Source organism: Polypterus senegalus, chromosome 9 (genome assembly GCF_016835505.1).
Source record: "Polypterus senegalus isolate Bchr_013 chromosome 9, ASM1683550v1, whole genome shotgun sequence".
In the NCBI taxonomy this organism is placed as follows: domain Eukaryota; kingdom Metazoa; phylum Chordata; class Cladistia; order Polypteriformes; family Polypteridae; genus Polypterus; species Polypterus senegalus.
The window spans coordinates 15,174,716-15,191,839 of NC_053162.1; the positions used below are offsets into that span (position 1 = coordinate 15,174,716).

General features: G+C 41.7%; 1 protein-coding gene across 1 annotated transcript; it reads left to right on the forward strand.

The window, feature by feature from the left end:
- The first annotated feature begins 955 nt into the window (after positions 1-955).
- On the forward strand, positions 956-17,113 carry LOC120535124 (P2Y purinoceptor 3-like). The gene is made up of 2 exons (XM_039762721.1): positions 956-986; positions 14,542-17,113. Exon 2 carries the CDS (start codon positions 14,542-14,544, stop codon positions 15,604-15,606), a length of 1,065 nt encoding a protein of 354 aa, XP_039618655.1. The 5' UTR covers positions 956-986; the 3' UTR covers positions 15,607-17,113.
- Positions 17,114-17,124: the final 11 nt, after the last annotated feature.

The window sequence follows — 17,124 nt, forward strand, 5'->3', positions numbered from 1 at the left end:
TACAGGAAAGTAGTTTATGGGCATGTCATGAAAAGAGAGGTTAACAATGTGGGGAGAAGAATCACGGAAATGGAGGACAAGAGAAAGTGGATGGACTGTGTGAAGGGGGATCAAAGGGAGAAAGAGGTATCAGGTAGAAATTGTACCACTGACAATGGGGCAGGCCCCATTTTATATATAAAGACCTATAGAGAAATATATATAGATAGAAATATATATAGAGAGAGAGACCTATAAAGACATACTATTTATAGAGACCCCACATGAAAATGGGAAAACCTGAAGAAGAATGAGGAGGTCTTATATTTTTAATAAACAGGAATACCTTTCTATATAGTGACACCAATGGCTGTCCAATGTCATTTCCTTCTTTAAAGCAGTCTGTCAACTAAATGTCACTTCAATCTATGTTTTAAGAAATAAAATAATTAAAGCAAAAAATGTCTGTGCACCCATAAAGCACACAGTGGCATTCCATACTGTATATTGTTTAAAAAAAAAGACCCTCTGCTCTGATGTAAGTCCTGAAGAGCTCAGTGAGGCACCATTTAGGTATTTAGGAAGAAGTGTCCACAATGACATCTCCAGAGGGTTACAAAGATATGGAAAATATGTACTTAACAATAACACTGCAGTTAACTCCGACGTAAAGACAGTTTAAAAAGGCCCCAGAGACGAGGACGTCCAGAACAATGTCTGGCAGGTGCGGCATCTGCCCAGTGAGAGGGTCTGCAAACCGTACAATAGCAGAAGTGGTGTGGATTTAGAGGGGGCGAAGTCACAAGGAAGACTAGATAAATAGAGAATTAAAACCGAGAGAAAGTGTTCTTGTCATCAATGTGACTGCAAAACTCACATTCATGGCATCCAGCGTCACTTCTGGAAGCTTTAGAAACTTCCTTCTTAAAAATGAGACCCGGCCTTCCTCTTTCAAAATCAAACCTTCCTTCTCCAGTCTGCATGTGCCGCTCATCTCAGAAACCACGGTGAGTCTGACTTGAATTAAAGTGCCTTTGAAATGCAATGAATTATAAATGATGATTAGAACTGAAATTTGACTTGTTTTAGATCAAAGGGAGTACTTGTAGTGTGTAGGATGCTGTTTTGTATGGTTAAAAAATGGACTTTTTTATTTCCTGACATTAAAATAATTTAATACTGCAAGTGATCTTTACAAAATGCATTATATTATGTATGCATTAAAATATTAAAACTGGAGCTCTAGTATTAAAGTGTGGCAAACAAAATTAAACAAATGTACACAGTAGAGGGACGGATAAACAGGTCGGGTCTGCATTAAGAGCTCATGGGGAAATGTACAGGGGCAAAACGAAGAGTGCAGAAAGTGAGACCTCCACGGTAGCAGATTTGAGGCAGACTGGGGGATCCTCTCTCGGTAGTGCCTTTCTCAAATCTAATGTGTCAAAATGTGCCTTATCTATCTATCTATCTATCTATCTATCTATCTATCTATCTATCTATCTATCTATCTATCTATCTATCTATCTATTATGCAGTGCCTTTTCAAGATATGTCATTTATATAGTGCCTTTCACATCTATCTATGGCCTTTCTAAATTCAAGAAGAAATGACTAATCACAGATGCGTTAGTAATGTTCAAGATACTCAGGCATAGGAGATTTAAGGTTAATATTGTATATTGTAAATTAACTAATCAAATAGACATAGTTAAAGAAATCCGGGGTATAAATAATGTGTTAAATTCAATGGAAAACAAATGCCTAGTGGCGAGATTTGAGTAGAACAGTCTGAAAGCTGAATGAGTTTTATATATTTTATAGACTGGTATTGTATAATATGTCTGTAATTGTAATTGTAATAAAATCCATCTTTCTTTCAATCTTTCTATCTATCTGTTATATAGTGCCTTGCATATCTATCTATCTATCATAAAATGCCTTTCATATCTATCTGTCTATCTATCTATCATAAAATGCCTTTCATATCTATCTATCTATCTATCTATCATATAATGCCTTTCATATCTATCTATCTATCTATCATAAAATGCCTTTCACATCTATCTATCTATCTATTATAAAATGCCTTTCATATCTATCTATCTATCTATCTATCTATCATAAAATGCCTTTCATATCTATCTATCATATAGTGCCTTTCACATCTATCTATCTATCTATCTATCTATTATAAAATGCCTTTCATATCTATCTATCTATCTATCTATCTATCTATCTATCTATCTATCTATCTATTATAAAATGCCTTTCATATCTATCTATCTATCTATCTATCTTATCTATCTATCTATCTATCTATCTATCTAAAATGCCTTTCATCTATATCTATCTAAAATGCCTTTCATATCTATCTATCTATCTATCTATCTATCTATATCTAATCTATGCCTTTCACATCTATCTATCTATCTATTATAAAATGCCTTTCACTATCTATCTATCTATCTATCTATCTATCTATTATAAAATGCCTTTCATATCTATCTATCTATCTATCATGCAGTGCCTTTTCAAGATATGTCATTTATATAGTGCCTTTCACATCTATCTTTACAACAAGAAAAACATTTGTTTCTCCAGCATGTTTTCATAAAAATCACGTATCTCAAAGAGCTTAACAATATCCTAGTGAAAAACAAATTGCAAGTGAAAGGAAAAATAAATAAGAAATAATGAAGTGTATAAATGATAAAATCAATGAACTACCACCAATAACAAATAAGAATAAATTAGTATGCACTTATGAAATACAGTTAAGCAAGTAATAGATAAAGTTAATTATGGATTAAATTGTTAAATTAATTTTTTAAGGCTTTACGCGACGCACTCTCAGCGCCTGCTCCCAACTCTCTTTCTCTCCGTTTAATTCTAAAGAGCAGTCCAGTGCTACAATGAGGTAGCCAGGGAGGGCCCATCATAGCAAACATCAAACCTACAAGGTGCTCATTAGTAACATCTGGAATTTTTACAGGACAATAAATTGCAGGTGCTTTGTTTCTGTTATACAGCAATAATTGATGGACTCTAGCAAGACCCTTTTATAAAGGGAGTGGGTCATTAGAATGGGGGCTTTTAGGGGTTTGCTGTGGTACATTAACTACTGCTATGTACCCCAAGAAAGCCTCTGCTTGTTGCTCTTTATAAAATGTCCAGCAGCTGGTGGGCCACGTTCTTCCTCAGTGCACAGGTTCCAGAAATAAAAGACCTGCCGTAGTTTCTGGTATGTTACAGCCATGCCCTGGGAGATGCCAGCTAATGAACCAAAGTGCTCTCATGTTGACACCATTTACTGCATTGTCTATATGAGTAACCAGTAAACACTATATGTTCCTCTGGTCCTTTTATCACTTCTAGGAGATTTGTAATATTTATTACCAGAAACCCTTCCATAAATGGTGTGGTGAAAGCCGCAGAGGAGGAACTAGCAGACCATGAGGAAATTCAGGGAAGTTATGAAACTGACAGAAAAACAAAAGGCAAACATTTCAGCTTCTACACTCACATATCAAGCCACAATACATAGGGATGGAGTACAGTTTAACATGAATGATGACATCTTGAAGACTCCAGTCACAAGAGCCGGATGTTGCTTGTTCAAGTGTGAGCTCTAAGTGATTTAGACATATTGGTGACACTTTGGTTTAGGAACTGCATATCAATGCATCGATTACTCATATGCTGTTGTGTAACAGGACTTTCACAAAGTCAGATGGCAGGATATAGAACTTGTGCTACCATGGCAGGGGGCGCTTTTAGCAGAGGGTAGTGTATGAGCTAAAGATCCGAGGTTGGACAGTTCCCTGTTTAGATTCACAGTGGACATCCACTTAACAGAAGATGATTAATAAAACAAAGCACACAAGAATCTAGAAGTTTTGAGCTATGGTTATTGTTTCTGACTAATCACCGCTCGACAGTTTGGAAAGGTGTCGCATTTTGATTAGCATATCCTTCCATATCTGTCAAGGGAATTTGTAAATCTCCATAGGATTAGTGACAGGAGCATCATAGCAATAATAGACAACACATACAACATGAGAAGATAGATAGATAGATAGATAGATAGATAGATAGATAGATAGATAGATAGATAGATAGATAGATAGATAGATAGGAAAGGCAGCATATAGATAGATAGATAGATAGATAGATAGATAGATAGTGCCAGGTTGAACCCCCTTTATCCTTCAGAATTGCCATCATTGTTCATAGCATAGATTCATCAAGTTGCTGGAAACATTCCTCAGGGATTCTGGTCCATAATGACATCACAGCATAAGGGAGTTGTTGCAGATTTGTCAGCTTCACATCCATGATGCGAATCTCCCGTTCCACAACATCCCAAAGTTGCTCTACTGGATTGAGATCTGGTGACTGTGGAGGCCATTTGAGATGATGTGAACTTTGTGACATGGTGTGTAATCCTGCTGGAATAGTCATCAGAAGATGGGCACACGGTCAGCAACAATACTCAGGTAAGGCTGTGGCATTTTAACGATGCTCAGTTGGTATCAAGGGGCCCAAAGAGTGCCAAGAAAATATCCCTCATAACATTTACACCACCACCACCAGCCTGAACTGTTGATACAAGACAGGATGGATCCATACTTTAATGTATTTGATGCTAAATTCATCAAATCCGAATGTTGCAGCAGAAATCGAGACTCGTCAGACCAGTTAACATTTCTCCAATCTTTTATTTCCCAATTTTGGTGAGCCTGTGCAAATTGTAGCCTCAGTTACCTGTCCTTAGCCAACAGGAATGACACCCAGTGTGGCCTCCTGCTGCTGTAGCCCACCTGCTTCAAGGTTCAACGTGTTGTGCATTCAGAGATGTTCTTCTGCATATCTCGGTTGTAATGAGTGCTGTTTGAGTTACTGTTGCTTTTCTGTCAGCTCAAACCAGTCTGGCCATTCTCCTCTGACCTCTGGCATCAACAAAGCATTTTCACCCAGAGAACTGCCACTTACTGGATGTTTTCCCTTTTTCAGGCCATTCTCTGTTAACCTTAGAGATGGTTGTATGTGAAAATACCAGGAGATCAGCAGTTTCTGAAATATTCAGACCAGTCCATCTGGCACGAGCAACCATGTCACGTTCAAAGTCACTGCTATCACCTTTCTTCCTATTCTGATGCTCGACTTGAACTTCATCAGGTCATCTAGACCAGGGGTGCCCAATATGTCGATCGCGGTCGACTGGTAGATCGCAAAAGTAGTGCAGGTAGATCGCATTGCATTAAAAAAACATTTTTTAAACATTAGTCCATAATGTATCTATGGCATTTGCTACTTGATTGACATACAGGACGGCCAGTCTGAGATCTCTTTTCCTCTAACACACTGGTCATCCCGCATGCACAATCAAACACGCGAGCTACTGCAAAACTCTGGCTATCTAAGTGATCTAGTTAGCCTTCCAATTTACAGTATATCGACTAAAGAAGGGATTTAAAAAAAAAAATGTTGTTTATGGGCTGGATGTTGGAATTGGAAGACGATTTTTTTTTCTCACAAGGTCACAATCAGAGTGTGTTTGTCTGATCTGTCAATCTATCATTGCTATTCCAAAGAAGGAAAATGTGGAAAGACACTTTTGAACTGTTCATAAAAACTAAGAAACTGACTTCCTTCCGAAAAGCGATCTGAGAAAGAGAAAGGAGAGGGAACTAAAATTGCAGTTAATTCGTCAGCCGTCATTTTTCACTCGGCTGAATTCAAAAGCAAAGGCAGACACACCGAAGCATCGTTCCGGGTGATTCACTCGATCATTAAGCATAAGAAGTCCTTCCAAGAAAAGAAATTCCTGCTGAGATTTCGAGACCTCTGGCCGGAGAAAAAGGAGTTTCTACTCGTCATTAAACATGCAGAATACAAGCAACTTAATAACGATCTGACCAACATGGTGAATGAGCTTAATTTACAGCTGCAAGAAAAATTCAAAGCCATGGTCAATATGATTAGCTCAGTTAATGCTTTCAAACGAAAAATGCAACATCTGTCCTCAAAGCTGCAGCACCTTGATTTGGGGAACATTCAAAACCTCGCGTCAGAGCCGGAGACGCAATGGAAGGTGTGTGCGCAACTTGACAATATTCGCTACACAGAGCAGATTGAAAATTGTCTGTCAGACTTTGACAGATGGTTTCAAGATTCAGCTTTACTTGAGCCAATCGCTACATTTAAGTGCTATCCATTTAGGGAAGATGATGAGGGTGATTCACCCGCATCAAAAATTGCAACACTGTTTCACCTAAAACTCCTCTACAGTGGAGGATGAGATTTTAACACTCATTCAGCTGAAGTCTGGGGCTCTTAGACAGTTTTGGAACTTACTCAAGAGGAAAAGTACCCAAACATGAGGAAATGTGCTACCTCCTTGACTGCATTATTCGACTCTACTTATTCATGCGAGTCAGCCTTTTCCCACATGAAGATTATTAAACCCAAATACTGAAGTGACCATAAATGTATTGAATTGTTATTGTGCCATAAAGGTTATTCAGTTATGTAAGGTACGACAACATATATTTTATGTACAAAGCATACTCAGTGTGTGTGTATATATATATATATATATATATATATATATATATATACTGTATACTGCAGTGGGTTGGCACCCTGCCCAGGATTGGTTCCTGCCTTGTGCCCTGTGCTGGCTGGGATTGGCTCCAGCAGACCCCCGTGACCCTGTATTCGGATTCAGCGGGTTAGAAAATGGATGGATGGATGGATATACTGTATATATATATATATACTGTATATATATATATATATATATTTATATATATATATATATATATATTGTGGAGCCGACCCAGACACAGACAGGCGGACATGCTCTTAATCACCACCACACGTTTATTTACAATAATAACTATTTACAAAAGTCAAGTGCACAAACCCCAAACACAGTCCTGGCCACAATATGCCTCTCTTCGGGCCGCCTCCACTCTCCTCTCTCTTGCCTTGTCCTGCCTCCACCCGACTCCAGCGCTGAATGAATGGAGACGGCCCCTGTTATGCAGTCCCCGGATGAGCCCCAGGTGTTCCCGGCATTCCTCCCTTGGCCACGCCCCAGCGTGGCGGAAGTGCCGACTGTCCTCCCGGCAGCTCTCTGGGTGCCGTCCTAAATCTTCACACCACACCAGGAAGTGCTGGGGTAACAGGTCCCCAAGGCATTGGGGTGCCTCCTGGCAGTGACCACGGGCCCCTTCAGGGTGGACCTTCCATGCCCTGTACCCGTGGCCCCAGAGCAACCAGGAAGGTGGCCCCCATGTGATCCAGGGTGGGCTTTGACCCTCTTCCGGTCCCTCACGGCGTCCCGGCCGGGTTGTTGCCCCTGGCATCCCTGACAATATATATATATATATATATATATGTATATATATATATATATTTATATCATTTTTAATGTAGGTAGATCATTTTGACCTGGTCATTTTAAAAGCAGCTCGCAAGCCGAAAAAGTGTTGGCACCCCTGATCTAGACAATATCTACAGGCCGAAAAGCACTGAGCTGCTGCCATGTGATTGGCTAAATAGATATTTGTTTTAAGCAGCAGTTGAACAGGAGTACCTAATAAAATAGCCAGTGAGTGTATATACTATGTTTATCCATCCATCCATCCATCCCACTATATCCTAACTACAGGGTCACGGGGGTCTGCCGGAACCAATCCCAGCCAACACAGAGCGCAACAAACCCTGGGCAGGGCACCAGCCCACCGCAGATCACACACACACACACACCAAGCACAATTTAGGATCGCCAATGCACCTAACCTGCATGTCTTTGGACTGTGTGATGAAACCCACACAGACACGGGGAGAACATACAAACTCCATGCAGGGAGGACTCGGGAAGAAAACGCAGGTCTCCTAAAAGAGAGGCGGCAGCGCTGTCCACTGCGCCACCGTGCCACCTATAGTATATATATATATATATATATATATATATATATATATATATATATATATATATATATATATATATATATATATAAATATTGGATGAAACTCAAGTGGGGAGTGGACAGTGTCTTTGTGTGCATTGGAGGTTGTGGTATGGAGTTTAAAAAGGAAAGACAAAAAACACATTTGCTTGTACTGTGTTGTTTTGGTGTGATTGTATCTGCAGTTTAGGGCTTGGTGGCACCCCTTGGAGGTCACCGTAGAAATTTTCTAATGCATTTTTACCTGTGGTGGCACACTTTTTTAACTAAAAACATCCCAAGGCACACCACTAATTTACTAACCGCAACACATTCTATCTCATATATACGTGCTAACCTGTCCAAAGGAGAAGGACTAAAGGATAAGCAAGTGAAAAAAGCAGCTCCAATATCAAACATTCACAGATATGACTATCAGTGGGTGGCATCTTCCAGCTGCTTCGTCCCTTTGCCCGCCCCTCTCGTACACCCACTATCTTATCAGTGATGTGAGACTCACTGGCAGCCACACACACAGGCAGAAGGGATCGAGAAGCCAGGAGACATGTCCAGCAATTGCGGAGCTGCTTTTATGCCAGCTTCTCTAGATGGTCCTGTCCTACTCAGACTGGTCTCACCCTCCTGTGGAGCTTGCCCCTCTCAGGTTCAGACTCATGTGTGCTACACTATTTGTTCCACTTCACACCTGAATGGCTGCTAAAGCACATTGGTTAAAAAACACTGATCTATTTGCATCCTATGAACAATTACATTCCAAATTTAACATTCCAGCTACACATTTCTTTCACTATCTTCAAATCAGAAACTTTGTTAAACAGAACCTTCCCGATTTTCCTCATCCATGCTGGAAATAATATTGCTCAATTTCAAGGACTTAGACTCCATCTGTACAATATATAAAATCATATTACAATCCCTCCCTTTCAAAGATCCAAGAGGACACTGGGAAAAAGATCTCTCAATTAATATATCAGAAAAGGAGTGGAAAGTAGCAATGCAGAGAATTCACTCGAGCTCCATATGCACAAAGCATACAATTATACAACTTAAAATTATATATCGAGCACATCTGTCTCGACTAAAACTCTCCAAAATGTTTCCAGGTCAGGATCCAACCTGCGAACTCTGCAATCAAGTCCCAGCCTCACTGGGTCACATGTTCTGGGCCTGCACTAAATTAATATTATTCTGAACCAAAATTTTTAATTACCTCTCAGACAGCCTTGGACTTACAATCCCTCCTAACCCATTAACAGCTGTGTTTGGTGTTCTTCCAGAGGGGTTTAAAGTGGAGAAGGACAAACAAATTGTGATTGCATTCACTACACTGTTGGCACGCAGACTTATTCTGACTAACTGGAAGAACCCAAACTCTCCTCTTTTAAGTCAGTGGGAAACTGATGTGTTATATTATTTGAAATTGGAAAAAATCAAATACTCAGTTAGAGGATCCGAGCAGACTTTTTTCAAAACATGGCAGGATCTGATCAGTAATATTTTAAAATAAGTTCATGAAGCACAGAGAATTTATTAATTTAGGTATATTTACAAGCCTTAAATTTTACGCCATTTGACTTGCTCTCTCTCTCTCAGGGGTGGGGATCGATCTGTTCTTAACTCAATTTTTCTTTTTGTAAAAACTTGATTGCTTTGTATGGATTGCAATAAAATTAATTAAAAAAAAAAAAAAAACACTGGTCTAGTGGTTGGACTCCAAATTCCAAAATTGCCAGTTTAATGCATATGTCTGAGTGGCCCTGAAAGAAGGTGTTCCAACAAGTTCTTTATCTCAGCAGAGGACTTCTGAAGTGGTTACATACAGTGACCATTGGTTTCTTGGTCAACTTGATGACCAAGGCCCATCTTGCATGGTGTGATGGACGCCCCAAGAATGAAAGGATGGGGTAAGGCAGCTACTTTTGGACACTGCCTCCCCCAAGACGCTAGATAGCAGCTCCCCCGTAGTATAGCTCTGCCCCAGATTCCCACAGGGCATCCTCAGGCTTTTAGTTCGCTATCTCAGCCCTGTTGGGTGCTGTGGGTGCCACCAGGGGGTGCTATGGTAGGACCGGGCGAGTGGTGCTTCCCTTATAGCCTGGAAGTACTGTCGAGTCATGTGGATGGAAATCCAGAAGTACTTCCGGGCTGATGAAAACCTGTAATTCTCCGTCTGACCCAGAAGTGCTGGCAAATCACGTGGGAGGAAGAACAGAAGCAGTTCTGGGTCAAGAACTATATAAAGAATTGCTGAAGACCCAGCAAGTGAGTCAGAGTCGGGTGGAGGTGGACAAAGCTTGCTGGGAGGTGTGGAGGAGATATATATATATTGTGAACTTGAACCCGGACACAGACAGACGGACATCATTGGATCTACCACACACTGTTTATTTACAAAACTATTTACAGTTACGTGCACTCCCCAGTGCCTCTTGCACCGATTCCCCAATGTCCAGGCCACACAACCTTTGTGCCTCTCTCTCCTGGCCGCCTCCAGTCCTCTCTCCAGCTCCGTCTCTCTGCCACCCGACTTCCGCCCATGACTGGAGGGAGGCGGCCCCTTAAATGGGAACCCAGATGGGCTCCAGCTGCTTCCCGGCATTCGTTTATAGCCACACCCCAATGTTGCGGAAGTGCCGGCTGTGCACCCGGAAGCCGTCCGGGTGTCCCCGGTCGTCTTCCCCCTAGCACTTCCTAGTGTGGCGGAAGTGCTGGGCTCCCGGGATATTCAGGCACTGGGCCACGGGTCCCTACAGGGCTGGGCTTCCAAGCCCTTTACCCGAGGCCCCCAACATAACCAGGACGGACGCCCCCTCGCGGTCTAGAGGAGGCACAAGTCCTCCTCCGGTCCTCCTGGGCGTCCCGGCTGGGGCCACAATATATATATATATATATAGAGAGAGAGAGAGAATTGTATTAATTATTGTGCTTGGTAATTTACTTGCCTGTAATATTGTGGAGGTGGTGCTTTGGGCACTATTATAGAAAAAGATGTATTAAAACACTTATTGCTTTTACTTTGTGTCCTGAGCGTCTGTCTGTTGGGGTTAAAGGGACAACAGTGACCCCTAGCACCTTACAATGGTTACTCAATATGGTTGGATAGCCAACTCTACGAAGTGTCCTGGTGATTCCAAAATTGTTCCATTTCACAATTATTGAGGCCATTGTGCTCCTTGGAATACTCAAAGCTTTAGAAATGGTTTTATCCCCTTGCCCAGATCGGTGTCTCACTACATTTTGACCAATGATATCTTCTTGGACCTCCTGTCTTGATGTTTGTAGTGTCAATTATGAGACCTTCTATACGCAGGTCCACATGGGCCTTTCTAAATGATGTCCAGTCAATTCAGTTTGCCACAGGCGGACTTCATTCAAGGTCTTTAAACATCTCCAGAAGAATTAAAGCAAACAGGAGACAACCGAGCACAATTTGGAGGGCCACATTAAATACTTCTTGGAATGAGAGATTTTGATTTTTAATTAATTTGCATACCTTTCTGAAAACATCCATCCATCCATTATCCAACCCGCTATATCCTAACTACAGGGTCACGGGGGTCTGCTGGAGCCAATCCCAGCCAACACAGGGCGCAACGCAGGAAACAAAGCCCGGGCAGGGTGACAGCCCACCGCAGGGCTTCTGAAAACTTATTAGCACTTTATCATTATGGGTTATTGACTGTCGGCTGATGGACAAAAATGGCAAATTTTCCAATTTAAAGTTAAATCTGCCACACAATAAAGTGTGCATAAAGAGAAGGGGTCTGCATACTTTCTGATCCAATGTACACTATCGCCTTGGGAGGAAAAGTATGTTAAAAAACATCAGCACTCTCGGGTTCTGTAAAATGGGAAGTGACACATTTAGAAAGGAAAAAAGAAAGTTTTACAAGTACCAGCTGAATAAGGGTCAGAGTGCTCTTCACCATCAATTACAGAAGTGATGGCATTTGATGTTCAGTAATAACAAGAGTGCCACTGTGACTGAACTTCTGTGTCTGTACCGACCTACCAAACATTAAATCTGAAAGAAGATCTTAAGAATCTTCTGGCCAAAGTCCATTGCCAGTGTGACAGATAGGGGGTGCTGTCGTCCCCTTGAACCCTCTGCCAGACACCAGATAAAAGTTCGAATATGTTTTTTATTTAGACAAACAAGTGCACAAAGCAACCTCCTCTCCACAATACTCATAAATTAATCCACAATACTAAATCAATAATCTTCCACTCTCCCAGACACGTTGCCACTCTGCCACCCAGCTCAGCTCACTTGTCTGATATTTTTCCCAGTCCTTTATAGTCTGTGACCTGGAAGTGCTTCTGAACCCACAGTCCATGTGACTTCCTAGCACTTCCGGGTCAGATGAAAACTCCTCTTCTTTAACCCGGAAGCACGTCATTCCCTTTGTCCATGTGACTATGACGCACTTCCGGGTTGTAGGCAAAATACTCGTTGCTCCTCCCTGCAGCGCCTTCTAGTGGCCCCTGTGGTATCCAGCAGGGCTGTGGATGAAAACTCCATTGTCCATAATTCCCTGCTGGCATTCGGGGCACCTCCATGCTGCAGGGAGGGCTCCACCTGACGTCCTGGGGGTATTGGCCGGGATGACTGGCCGGCCATAGTCCACACCAGTAAAACTCACCTCAGACTAATCCCGTTGTCCATGGCAGAACTGTTGTGATGCGCCATCTGTTGGAATAACAAGTCAGCCAGATTTTATATTGCTCCTCTTTCAATAACAACAAAACTACATGACATCTGCACTACTGTGGTAGTTCACCTTATGTTTTGAGATAATGTGGCCCCAATGGAAGCGTGGAAATTGAAAATAACAGAGGCCCCACAATAAATCCTTGCGGTACGCCATATACAGTATCATGGATCCGTGGACTACAATCGTCAAAGTGAACAAAGAACTTTCTGCCTGTTAAATAAGACTGGAACCAATTAAATGAAGTACTTCAACCAAAAATGATGTTTTTTTCAAATGTTATTTACCCCCATGTGTTTTATAGTGATGGATGAGAAAAAAAATTAATTTTATGTTTTCATGTGGAAAGGAAGTAAGAAAGTTTGTGATTCAGCTGTCTATAGATAGCAACTGTGTCTTTCCCGTCACAGTGATACCAGCTCAGGAGATGCAAAGAGAGATAAAGGACGTAAAGTATAATTTTATCTCGGGGAGTGCGTCAGTTAGCACTGCTGCCTCACAGCTCAGGTCACCGTTTTGGCCACAATAATCAGTCCAGCGTAGTCGGCAGACACTCTCCAAGCTCTCAGGGACACCTCAAAGACCATGACGCCATTATAATCCACACAGAACTAATTCAGCCTCTCCTTCACCATTGACTCCAACACATTTCACAGAGTACACCGACAGTTCTCAAACATTTCTGCTTTATTGCTCAACTAGAAAGTTAATTCAGCAGGGTTTGCTCATCTCTAGTTTTGATATTATTTGCTGTTGTCCAATGTCGGTCACCTTAGACTTATATTGTATCAGAAGGTCTTATTTCCGTTCTGCATGAAAATGTTAATATTAAAAAATTTTTTCAGCCGTGGGGAAGGGAACATATAAAAAATATCATTTTCAGGTGAAGTATTTCTTTATCACTTGTGGCTTGCTGGCTCATAAATAGAACTTGGCATGAAGCCCTGGCTGAACCAGAAAACCACGCATATGACCGCAGGTTAATTCGTCACGAAGTGGTTGCAGTTGTCATCCCACATCCCAAAAAACATGCAAGTTATATTGATTGATTGGTGTAAATTGGCCATGTGCTTGTGAATGTGCCCAGTGCTGAGGGCATAGGCTCTGATCCCTGTTTGCTAATGGGCAATGGGTTTGAATATAAAAAGGTGGGTGAACACTGTGAACATCTGGGCCTTCTGCAGTTTGGCTATCAGACACAGATAGGCATGGCAGATGCTCTCGTCTACATGCTCCATAGAGCCTTCTCTCTATGATGGTCTGGGTCACTTCCACATTCCCTGGCTGCTTCTGGAAGACTTTTGAACCTGGAATACTGGAGGATGAGCCGGGTAAATGAGGACACACACAGTCAGCAAGGGGCTGGAGCAAAGTGTCCAGTGTTTTATTTGCTAAAAAATATAAAGTGTCCAAAAGTGCAGTACAAGTTCTTCAATACAATAAATGATCCAATAAATGACATGAAACGTGGAGGTTAAATCAGTAAATAATCCAATAAATAAAAAGGTTAAAATCCCAGACAGATTCATCTTTAAAAACACAAGCTCATGTCTCTGGCATCTCCTCATCTTATCCCATCCAGACCATGAAGCATGAGGAGACACCGACTGACATGAGCAGTCATCTCTCTTTCTGGGATGCAGGTTCCCACCCCCAGTACATCAGTATCTGAACCCCACTACATAACTCAATAGCAGCGCCTCTACTCCAGCACCACACAAGAGCACAGGCCTGCTGCTCACTTCCCAAAGTGCAAACTCCCATCCACCTGCCTCCTTCCATCCTGGCATGGGCTCCTTGCCCACCTGCATCTTTCTCACTCCCTTAACCTCGTGTGTGAATAATCGTGTTTCTGTACTTCTTTTCAGATGGATTTGATGAGCGACATTCTTGATGGCTCAGTCTCTAACTACACAACAGTTACGACTCCATTAAACATCACCCAATGCCTGCCCCAGAAGCTTAATGTTGTTCTCCCCAGCCTTCTCACCATTTTTTTCATAGTCGGTTTCACCCTGAACTGTCTGAGTCTCTGGATATTTTGGTTCCAGATTAAGAAATGGAACTCCGGGATGGTCCTACAGTTCAACCTGGCCGTGGCTGACGCCATCATCACACCAGCAGCGCCCCTCATCGTACTGTACTCCCTGTCGGACGACTGGATCTATGGACAGTTTCTCTGCCAAATGAAAGTCTACCTTCTCAGCGTCCACATGTATGGGAGTATAAGCTTCCTCACTGTCATCAGCATTCACAGGTACATGACTGTCGTCCATGGAACCAAGAATCCACGCTTTGCAGATGTAGAGTTTGTCAAAAAGCTCTGCTTGTTTGTTTGGGTCTTCCTCATTCTTCAAGGTCTTCCGTTTTTTGGCATCTTGAAAACTTCCTATATTAACAACTCCACTAAATGTCTCAGTTTCCACCAGAATGACATGGCCGAACTCTATTTTGTATACAATGTCATGGTGCTGATTGTCGGCTTGATGGTGCCCTTCTGTGTATGCGTCATATGCTACAGCCTGCTCAGCTCATTCATCTCCAAGATAAACACTTGTAATGTAAAAGGAGAGGTGATGAAAGCCAAGTCCACCCAAATGATTGCCGTTTCGCTCTTCATCTTTACCATCTGCTACATCCCGGTTCACATCACCAGAACAATGGGAGTCACCGTGAAACTCTTCTTTCCTTTTCACTGTACCTTACTGGAAAAGACTGAAATTGCTTATTACATCACATACACCTTATCAGGAGCCAACTGTTGCTTGGATCCTATTCTCTACTGCTTTGCCTCAAAAAAGTTCAAAACATCATTTAACAGTTACTTCAGCAACTTAAAAGTGTCCTGCCCTGGATGTGACTCCATGTCACGAAAGAAGGATGAGCTGCCAACACCTTCCTTTAATATGACCGACTCGTCCCAGGTGATATAAGCCTCTGCAATGGACACGACTCTCAGACTCTGAATTGACGTGACACATGGTGACTTGGACTTGATAGATGACCACAATGGACTCCACAGACTGAGACCTGAACCTGGCAGACTGTGACTCAGACTTAACAATCTGGGATGGGATGTGACAGCTAGCAACTTGGGCTCAACTCTTTGTGACTTGGACTGTGTAGACGGTGATTCAGACGTGAAGATTTGTGACTTGGACCGGAAATGATTTGACACATTGTTACTTGAAGTCTTGACGTTTAAGACTCAACCTGTCAAAGTGTGATTTACACTCCACAAACTCAAGCAATGCACTCCTGTTCACAAATAAGTGTCTAGGATTGTGTCTGAAATATAACAAACTGTGATTTGGACTTGACTGTCACTAAGGCTCCACAGACTGAGACTTGACTCGACAGAATGGGACACAAGTCACCAGTTTATGATGTTAACTGGCATCTGATGTGACAGGTAGTGACGTGGACTTGATAGATTGTGGACCAGACTGTCACTATTCTCTGGGTTGTTTTGTATTAATTCCACTTGTTCTGTGTATTGTTTACTTATTTATACTATTTTTTTTTGTTGTTTTTGGTCTTACGTGATGTAATTTTCACAATCATTGCCACTTTGTCATTCATTTGCTGATTGCTGCTGCAGCAGTTGCATGTTGTCTGAGATCTTGACACCGCTGGTATGAAACATTGGATATTTGAAAATTACCGTGAATGTTTATTAAATTCATCTTCTTTCGCCCTTGAAGATTAAAACACATACACACAGCAATCCCAGCCAGACAAAGTCTCGAGTGGTGTCAAGTGCCAGTCACTCTGCAATAGTCTGTGTTAAATTCTCTGTACAGGGGCTGACTATCACAGAGCTAACACACATGCTGGTGTCATTGTGACTCATATACTGTATAAGCACAATTCTTTTTTTTCTATGCCTCTTACTAACCAAAGCAGGTCTTGAGTTTACCGCAGTTGTTCCAAGTATTGATGAGCAACCTCAGTAGCCTTGATAAACCCTGTGAAAGAAAAATTAGCCATTAACTCCCACTTGGTACCCTTTTATTATCTCAATTACTCTTTATAAAAGGCAAAGCTTAGAAAATGCAAAAGCAATTTGGCATTTATTAACGTATAAGAATACCAAATAGAAGAAAATATAACAGAAAATAAAGTAGATAGCAAATTCTGGAAATAAACAGCCTCTGAAAATCAGAAGTGTCAAGGGGTTGATGTCCTGAGAAGCCTTTGGTTTAACAATCGCCGTTGCTCATAGTGATGTTTTCTTACTTCCAGATTAGATGGTGTGATAAACCCTGGGCATCTGTGAGCCCCAAACCCCAACACGATCACCAAAACACAGTCCTTTATCAAAATAAATGAAGGCTTTATTTAAATACCTCCAAAAATATCACCAATACTCTCAAAACACTGGTCCTTTTCCTCTCACCACCGCACTGCCCTCCTCCAGTCAAGTGTTGCCTCTCTACCACCCAGCTCCG